The 9,549-nt window shown below is 48.0% G+C and overlaps 1 protein-coding gene across 1 annotated transcript in view; it reads left to right on the forward strand.

Moving 5' to 3' along the window:
- Nucleotides 1-206: 206 nt before the first annotated feature.
- LOC129713328 (deoxycytidine kinase 2-like) overlaps nucleotides 207-9,549 on the forward strand; it is a 9,968-nt gene continuing 625 nt past the window's right edge. Inside the window, 7 exon segments of the mRNA XM_055662301.1 lie at nucleotides 207-481; nucleotides 484-531; nucleotides 3,183-3,298; nucleotides 4,065-4,255; nucleotides 5,870-6,017; nucleotides 6,136-6,251; nucleotides 8,037-8,136. Of these exon segments, the coding sequence (XP_055518276.1) occupies nucleotides 283-481; nucleotides 484-531; nucleotides 3,183-3,298; nucleotides 4,065-4,255; nucleotides 5,870-6,017; nucleotides 6,136-6,251; nucleotides 8,037-8,136 (918 nt within the window). The 5' untranslated portion in view covers nucleotides 207-282.

Raw genomic sequence — 9,549 nt, forward strand, 5'->3', positions numbered from 1 at the left:
ATGTCTTTTCCTACTATTTCTTTTGATTGTTATTTTTGGTGTGTATTAACGTTTTTGTCAATGATTAGTGATGTACAGCACTTTGTTGCAGCTATGTTTGTTTTTAAAGTGCTCTATACATAAAATTATTATTATTATTATGATGCAGCCGGGGAGGAGGGAATGGATCTTTAATGATTGAGCCGGTTGCATTACTGTTAATGCAATGACCCCGGAACTGGTTCGCTGGAAGGAGACACAGTGGGAGTGTAGGAGGGGGAGCATGCACACTCGCTAACCTTCATGGCTGTAGCCCGCTTGTACCTGCACCTCCCCACTCGCCATGTGCCCCGCGGCGGCTGGCTAGAGCTGAGCCGCTCCCTTTGTGTCGGAGCGCTGGAGTCCTGGTCCCCGTCCTCTACCGCTACCGCTACAGACCGGCGCCGCTACTCTGAGGCATCCATGGGCACTGAAGCCGAGCTAAACAGGTCCAGGTCCAGTCCAGCCCCGACAGACCGAAACTCACCAGGATATCAGTGGAAGGAAACATCGGTAAAAAAAAAAAACACACACACGAGCACAGTCTATAACGCGAGAAATTGGACACGTTTTGTGTTTCAGGCGCAAGACAAAATAAGAATTTAAGAAGGAACTGCAGATGCTGGAAAATCGAAGGTAGACAAAAGTGCTGGAGAAACTCAGCGGCTTCCGCTGAGTTTCTCCAGCACTTTTGTCTACCTTCGATTTTCCAGCATCTGCAGTTCCTTCTTAAATTCTGCAAAATAAGAATTACCTTGAGAAATGAGCGTTTGCGTTACTTTGCTTACTTCCACAGGGTCAGTTTGCCAACTTGATTGTCATGGATAATATAAGGGTCTGTTTGCGTGATGTAATTCTATTATTATTGTCTGGCCTGCTGAGTTACAAAGGGCTTGAAACCTCCTTCTCTCCAGAGATGCTGCCTGTCCTGCTGAGTTGTTACTCCAGCATTTTGTGTCGATTATATCTTCAATCTTAAATCTATGTCCTCTGGTCCTTGAATCCCCCAACCCTGGGTAATCCCCCAACCCTGGAAGGGTTTCGGCCCGAAACGTTGCCTATTTCCTTCGCTCCATAGATGCTGCTGCACCCGCTGAGTTTCTCCAGCTTTTTTGTGTACCCTGGGTAAAACACTCTGTGTTTTCCCCCCTATCTATTCCCATCATGAATGTGGGAATGGAATGGGGAATTTCTCTGCCTCAGAGGGTAGTGGAGGCAGGTTCTCTGGATGCTTTCAAGAGAGAGCTAGATAGGGCTCTTAAAGATTGCGGAGTCAGGGGATATGGGGAGAAGGCAGGAACGGGGTAATGAGTGGGGATGATCAGCCGTGATCACATTGAATGGTGGTGCTGGCTCGAAGGACCGAATGGCCTACTCCTGCGCCTATTGTCCATTGTCTGTGATCCTATACAGAAGATAGACACAAAAAGCTGGAGTAACTCAGCAGGACAGGCAGCATCTCTGGGGAGAAGGAATGGATGACTTTTCTGGTCGAGACCCTTCTTCAGATTCTATACACCTCTATAAGGTCACAACCTCATCTCCTGCGTCCCAAGAAATAATAAAGTCTGAAGAAGGGTTTCAGCCCGAAACGTTGCCTATTTCCTTCGCTCCATAGATGCTGCCGCACCCGCTGAGTTTCTCCAGCTTTTTTGTGTACCTTCGATTTTCCACCATCTGCAGTTCCTTCTTAAACAAATACCAAGAAACTGTCTGAAGAAGGGTTTCGGCCCGAAACCCTTCTTCAGATGCTGCTGCAGAAATAGGCAACGTTTCGGCCCGAAACCCTTCTTCAGACTGAAGGAAATAGGCAACATTTCGGCCCGAAACCCTTCTTCAGACTGAAGGAAATAGGCAACGTTTCGGCCCGAAACCCTTCTTCAGACTGAAGGAAATAGGCAACGTTTCGGCCCGAAACCCTTCTTCAGACTGAAGGAAATAGGCAACGTTTCGGGCCGAAACCCTTCCGGGTTTCGGCCCGAAACGTTGCCTATTTCCTTCGCTCCATAGGTGCTGCTGCACCCGCTGAGTTTCTCCAGCTTTTTTGTGTACCTACCAAGAAATTATGTTCCTTTCCTGCCCACTCCACTCTCTCTTCAAATAGCTCAGGCCCTGGCGTTGTGGCAACATCCTCGTAAATCCTCCTGGCTAACAACATCATACAGAAAAAAAGTTTCTATGTTTCAGTTTTTGTTATCAGTTTTGTATCGGCTCGCTCTGAATGTAACCGTCCTTCAAACCCCACTGTTTGTTCAGCCTAATTTGTTGCAAGTTGAGAATACAAAGTAACACAATTGTAACACGTACGTTGCAACTGTGTAGCCGGTGATCTGTCCTTAGTATCAATCCCGTATGGTTTGGAGGAAGTCTTCTGTAGGAAGGAACTGCAGATGCTGGATTAAACCGAAGATAGAAACAAAAATGCTGGAGTAACTCAGCGGGACAGGCAGCATCTCTGGAGAGAAGGAATGGGTGATGTTTGGGTCAAGGCCCTTCTTCAGACTTCAGATAGTGCGGAGCCACAAACTCAGCCTAAATAAGCTGCTAAACTGATGTGGAGAAAGGTATCTTTCATTCATTTGTTCTATGTGGACTTTGTGCCTCAGAATTTTTGAAAATTTGCCTCAGAAACCCGGAAGGGTTTCGGCCCGAAACGTTGCCTATTTCCTTCAGTCTGAAGAAGGGTTTCGGGCCGAAACGTTGCCTATTTCTGCAGCAGCATCTATGGAGCAAAGGAAATAGGCAACGTTTCGGGCCGAAACCCTTCTTCACATCAGATGTTTTGGTGTTGAATTTCTTCTTGAATGCTATGTTGTATTTTGATTAGTGTGCTGTAAGGACATCTGAATTTCCCCTGAATAAGGGGATTAATAAAGTCTAATCTAATCTAATATCACTGTCTCTATCTCTCGTTTTCCTTTATCCTGACACTCAGTCTGATGAAGGGTCTCGACCCCAAACGGAGGCAGGTGGGACATGTTGGCCGATGGCCGGTATGGGCATGTTGGGCTGAAGGGCCTGACTCAATGACCCGAAACGTCACCCATTCCTTTTTCTCCAGAGATGCTGCCTGACCCGCTGAGTTACTCCAGCTTTTTGTGTCAGCGTTAAGGTGATTTTGAACGCGGCTTTAAACTTGAACCCTGTTTTCTGCTCCGATCTAGCGGTCGGGAAGTCCACCTTTGCGAAGCTGTTGCAGAGGATAGATGGCAATCAGTGGGAGGTGGTTCCCGAGCCCATTGCCAAATGGTGCAACATCCCGACTCCCAGCGGCAACCAGGTGGGTCCCATCAAAGTCAATGTTTCCACTCGTGGGAGAGTCTAGGACTAGAGGTCACAGCCTCAGAATTAAAGGACGTTCTTTCAGGAAGGAAATGAGGAGAAATGTCTCTAGTCAGAGGGTGGTGAATCTGTGGAATTCTTTGCCACAGAAAGCTGCGGAGGCCAAGGCAGTGGATATTTGTAAGGCAGATTTCGATTGATTTTTGATTAGTACAAGTATCAGGGGTTACGGGGAGAAGGCAGGAGAATGGGGTTGGGAGGAAGAGATAGATCAGCCATGATTGAATGGCAGAATAGACTTGATGGGCGGAATGGCCTAATTCTGCTCCTGTTACATGACCTTCTAAGCAAAATTGGTGGGTGGGGGGTTGAGGTGGGGGGGGGGGGGAGGAGATGGTGGGGGGGTTGAAGGTTTTGGGGGGGAAGGAGGGGGGGGGGGGGGGTTGAGGGTTGGGGTGGGCTGACAGTGCAAGAGACCCGGGTTCGATCCTGACTACGGGTTCCGTCTGTACGGAGTTTGTACATCGGCTTGGTATATATGCAAATTGTCCCTGCTGTGTGTGGGATAGTATTAGTGTGCGGTGATCATTGGTCAGCGCGGATTCAATGGGCCGAAGGGCCTGATTCTGCGCTGTATTCCTAAAGATAAAAATGAGTCGACGGCCTTTCACTTGGAGAGGCTGCTTATTTATCTGCAGGTGTCGAGCTGAGTCCTAATGGCTGCAGTGGATCCACTTCAATAACCACCGCTCCTTATCCCACAGGTAGAGGCCACACAGAAGAGTGTGGGAAACCTGCTGCAGATGATGTACGAGGACTCTCACCGCTGGTCCTACACCTTCCAGTCTCACTCCTGTATGAGCCGCATCAAGGCCCACCTGGCCCCGCTCTCACCCAAGCTCCTGAGGGCTGAAGACCCCGTACAGATATTCGAGCGATCTGTGTACAGTGACAGGTAACCACCGTGCCACCATGGTCGATGATGCCTCTTGCATTCGTCAAGGTACGGGATGGAACGTAAATCACAACCAAGTTCTATCCTGATGTTCTTGCCTCGTTTACAGGCTGATTGCTGGGATGTCAGGACTTCCATATGAAGAAAGACTGGATAGACTCGGCTTGTACTCGCTAGAATTTAGAAGATTGATGGGGGATCTTATAGAAACTTACAAAATTCGTAAGCGGTTGGACAGGCTGGATGCAGGAAGATTGTTCCCGATGTTGGGGAAGTCCAGAACTAGGGGTCACACAGTTTAAGGATAAAGGGGAAATCTTTTAGGACCGAGATGAGAAAATCATTTTTTACACAGAGAGTGGTGAATCTGTGGAATTCTGTGCCACAGAGGGTAGTTGAGGCCACACAGTTCATTGGCTGGATTTAAGAGGGAGTTAGATGTGGCCCTTGTGGCTAAAGGGATCAGGGGGTATGGAGAGAAGGCAGGGATGGGATACTGAGTTGGATGATCAGCCATGATCATGTTGAATGGCGGTGCAGGCTCGAAGGGCCGAATGGCCACATGGTCACAGGGAGAACGTACAAACTCCATACAGACAGCACCCGTGTTCAGGATCGAACCCAGGTCTCTGGCGCCGTGAGTGCAGCAACTCTACCGCTTCACCACCCACCATCCTCCAGCAATCGTGTCTGAAAATTGAAAATTGTCTGCAGATGCTGGGTTGATCGCGCTGAGAGATAGACAAACACAAAGAATAATTCCAGTAACTCAGACGGCCTTCACACTAAGGCAACAATTTACATTTGCTTTGGATTAAATTAGCAGAAGGAACTGGGTGACGTTCTAATCGGAGCACTCACGTCTGAGGCAGGGGAATCTCAAAACAAAACTGGAGGAACTCAGCGGGTCACCCATTCCTTGGAAGAACTCCAGAGATGCTGCATGTCCCTACATCAGTCTGAAGAAGGGTTTTGGCCCGAAACGTTGCCTATTTCCTTCGCTCCATAGATGCTGCTGCACTCGCTGAGTTTCTCCAGCATTTTTGTCTACCTTGGATTTTCCAGCATCTGCACAGTTAGAAACATAGAAACATAGAAATTAGGTGCAGGAGTAGGCCATTCGGCCCTTCGAGCCAGCACCCCGTCACAATGTACAAACTCCATCCATTCAGATGATGCATGGCTGATCATCGAACTCAATGTAGTCCCGTGGGACAGGCTGCCTTCTCTCCCATACCCCCTGATGACTTAGCCACGTCCTGAAGGGGGTCACATCTAAAACTCCCCATCCTTCTCTCCATAGATGCCAATGAACTGGCCTCAACTACCCTCTGTGGCAGAGAGTTCCAGAGATTTGCCCACTCTCTGTGCACAGAAAAAAAATTAGGTGCTTCTCATCTCGAGCCTTTCAATAAATGGATGATCATCCCCTTATCCGTCCTTAAGGGATAAATACCCCCTGAACTCCCAGCACAAGGGCCACATTTAACTCCTTAAGTTCCTTCTTAAACACATAGATGCTGCCTGTCCCGCTGAGTTACTCCAGCATTTTGTGTCTAAGCTCCAGCAATTTGTGACTTGTGGAGGATTTATTTTTACCCTTTTATTTTGCAGGTACATATTTGCTTCCAGTCTTTATGATTTGGGTTGCTTGAATGCCACCGAATGGGCCATCTATCAAGACTGGCACACATTTCTGCTCAATCAGTTTGGTGCTCGGATTGCTCTGGAGGGAATCATCTATCTTCAAGCCTCCCCAGAGGTGAGAGGCAGTGGTTTCACTGGACTGACTGATGCATTCAAATCTTGGTGACGTTTCGGAACGTTGTGCCCGCCTCCGGATGTACTGGTAAATTCCACTTTCTCATCATTTCCCGCAGAAATGTTTGGAGCGACTTCAACAAAGGGGGAGAGATGAAGAGAGGGATATCCAGCTGGATTATCTGGAGAAGCTGAACTCGCAGCATGAGAACTGGCTTGTGAAGAATTCCACCAAGTGAGTGAAGTATTTTGGATTCCCATTGACCTTGGAGACCATCAAACGCCTTCGCTCAGTCAGCCTAGACCTACCTGATCTCCCACTTTAACTCCCCCTCCCATTCCCACACTGACCTTTCTGTCCGGAGCCTCCTCCATTGTCAGAGTGAGGCCCAGCACAAATTGGAGGAACAGCACCTCATATTTCGCTTGGTAGTTTACCCCCCCCAGCAGTATGAACATTGACTTCTCCAATTCACGTAACCCTCAAATCCCCTCTCAGTACATCCCTCCCCCACCCAACTAACGATGTCAGCTGCTCTACATTGGTGAGACCAAGCGTAGGCTTGGCGATCCTTTTCGCCGAACACCTCTGCTCGGTTTACATTAACCAACCTGATGTCCCGGTGGCTCAGCACTTCAACTCCCCCTCCCATTCTGAATCCGACCTCTCGGTCCTGGGCCTCCTCCATGGCCAGAGTGAGCACCACTGGAAATTGGAGGAGCAGCACCTCGTATTCCGCTTGGGCAGTCTGCACCCTAGCGGCATAAATATTGAATTCTCCAATTTCCAGTAGCCCTTGCTATCTCCTCCACTTCCTCAACCCGCGGGCTCCTCATCCTCCTTTTTCCTTTCTTCTCCCTGCCCCCCCCCCCCCCCCCCCCCCCCCCCCCCACATCAGTCTGAAGAATTGTTTGTAGGTTAATTGGGTTGGTGGTGCAAGTGTAATTTGCTCCCTAGTGTGTGTAGGATAGTGTTAATGTGCGGGGATCGCTGGTCGTCACGGACCTGGTGGGCCGAAGGGCCTGTTTCCATGCTGTATCTCTAAACTAAATAAACGAAACAGCATTGGATTAACTCAGTGGGTCAGGCAGGATCTCTGGAGAATATGGGTGGGTGACATCTGAAGAAGGTATCTTTCTTTAGTTGTTAATGTGTCTGGAGATGAACATGACAACAAAATACAGAGAGTACAGAGGAGATTTACTAGAATGTTGCCTGGGTTTCAACAACTAAGTTACAGAGATGGGGAATAAGTTAGGTCTTTATTCTCTGGAGCGCAGAAGGTTAAGGGGGGGACTTGATAGAGGAGTTTAAAATGATGAGAGGGATAGACAGAGTTGATGTGGACAAGCTGAGGGACAGCAGAATAGGGAAGATTCAAACAAGAGGACATGACTTCAGAATTAAGGGACAGAAGTTTAGGGGTAATATGAGGGGGACTTCTTTACGCAGAGAGTGGTAGCTGTGTGGAATGAGCTTCCAGTGGAAGTGGTGGAGGCAGGTTCATTGGTATCATTTAAAAATAAATTGGATAGGCATATGGATGAGAAGGGAATGGAGGGTTATGGTATGAGTGCAGGCAGGTGGGACTAAGGGGAAAAAAATTTGTTCGGCATGGACTTGTCGGGCCGAGATGGCCTGTTTCCGTGCTGTAATTGTTATATGGTTATATGATGCAAGAAAATACACAATAGTTTCTGAGGGTTTAAAATAGAATAAGGGTTTTATTTGGATGGGGATTTAGTTTAGTTTAGAGATACAGCACGGAAACAGGCCATTCGGCCCACCGAGTCCACGCCGACCAGCGATCCCCGCGAACTAACACTCTCCTACACAGATGAGGGACAGCAAAGCCAATTAACCTACAAACCTGCACGTCTTTGGAGTGTGGGAGGAAACTGAAGATCTCGGATAAAACCCACGCAGGTCACGGGGAGAACGTGCAAACTCCGTACAGACAGCGCCCGTAGTCAGGATCGAACCCTCGACCTTAACTCCATCTTTCCTCCTTCTCTCCAGACTTCACTTTGACCATCTGAAGACCATGCCAGTGTTGGTGTTGAATGTGAATGAGGAGTTTGAGAATGATAAATCACGGCAGGAACTTCTACTGAAACAGGTGCAGTTCCGTCTCTCCCTTTGTCTCTTAACTCACTCCTTATAGCACAAGGAACTGCAGATGCTGGAATCCTCAGCAAAACACACAAAGTCTGGAAGAACTCGGTAGGTCAGGCAGCATCTGTGGAGGGAATGGACAGACGACATTTTTTTCAGACTGGTTGATCTGTCCCTGACTCAAACCTTACTCCTTTCATGGACACGAAGTGTGACCTCGTGGGTCAGGCATTGTCTCTGGAGAAAAAGGATAGGTGGCGTTTCAGCTCAGGACCCTTCTTCAGGCCAAATGTAGAGGGGAGGGAACTGGAGTTAAGAAAAGGCCAGAACAAAGCAGGGCCGGCAACAGATGACCAAGGGAAGGGTGGAGCCCACAATGGTGCATTGTTGGCTGGGGAAGGGATGATAATTCCTGGGATGGCGGGACTGTCATATGCTGAGAGAATGGAGCAGCTGGGCTTGTACACTGTGGAGTTCAGAAGGATGAGAAGGGATCTCATTGAAACATATAAGATTGTTAAGGGCTTGGACATGCTAGAGGCAGGAAACATATTCCCGGTGTTGGGGGAGTCCAGAACCAGGAGCCACCACAGTTGAAGAATAAGGAGTAAGCCATTTAGAACAGAGACAAGGAAACATTTTTTCTCACAGAGAGTGGTGTGTCTGTGGAATTCTCTGCCTCAGAGGATGGTGGAGGCAGGTTCTCTGGATGCTTTCAAGAGAGAGCTAGACAGGGCTCTTAAAAATAGTGGAGTCGGGGGATATGGGGAGAAGGCAGGAACGGGGTACTGATTGGGGATGATCAGCCATGATCACATTGAATGGCGGTGCTGGCTCGAAGGAGTGGCGCGCGTGCACACAGACACACAGACACATACACACACACACACAACATATACACACACACACACAACATATATATACACACACACACACACACACATATATATACACACACACACACACATACATACATAACATATATATACACACACACACACACACACACACACATATATACACACACACACACACACATCTACACACACACACACACAACATATATACACACACACACACACACACACACACACACACACACACACACACACACATACACACATATACACACACACACACACACACACACACACATACACACACACACATATATATACACACACACACACACAACATATATATATATACACACACACACACATATATACACACACACACAGAAACATATACACACACAGACATATACACACACACACACACATACACACACAACACACGCACACCAATAATGTTAAGCGCTGCAGTATATTAGTGGATGTAACTTGCGTCATGTTGGCACTGTCTACCGTTGAGACATCCTGGTGCTGTGAACTTCAAATGCATCTTTTCTGATGAA

Source organism: Leucoraja erinacea, chromosome 35 (genome assembly GCF_028641065.1).
Source record: "Leucoraja erinacea ecotype New England chromosome 35, Leri_hhj_1, whole genome shotgun sequence".
NCBI classification, from domain to species: domain Eukaryota; kingdom Metazoa; phylum Chordata; class Chondrichthyes; order Rajiformes; family Rajidae; genus Leucoraja; species Leucoraja erinaceus.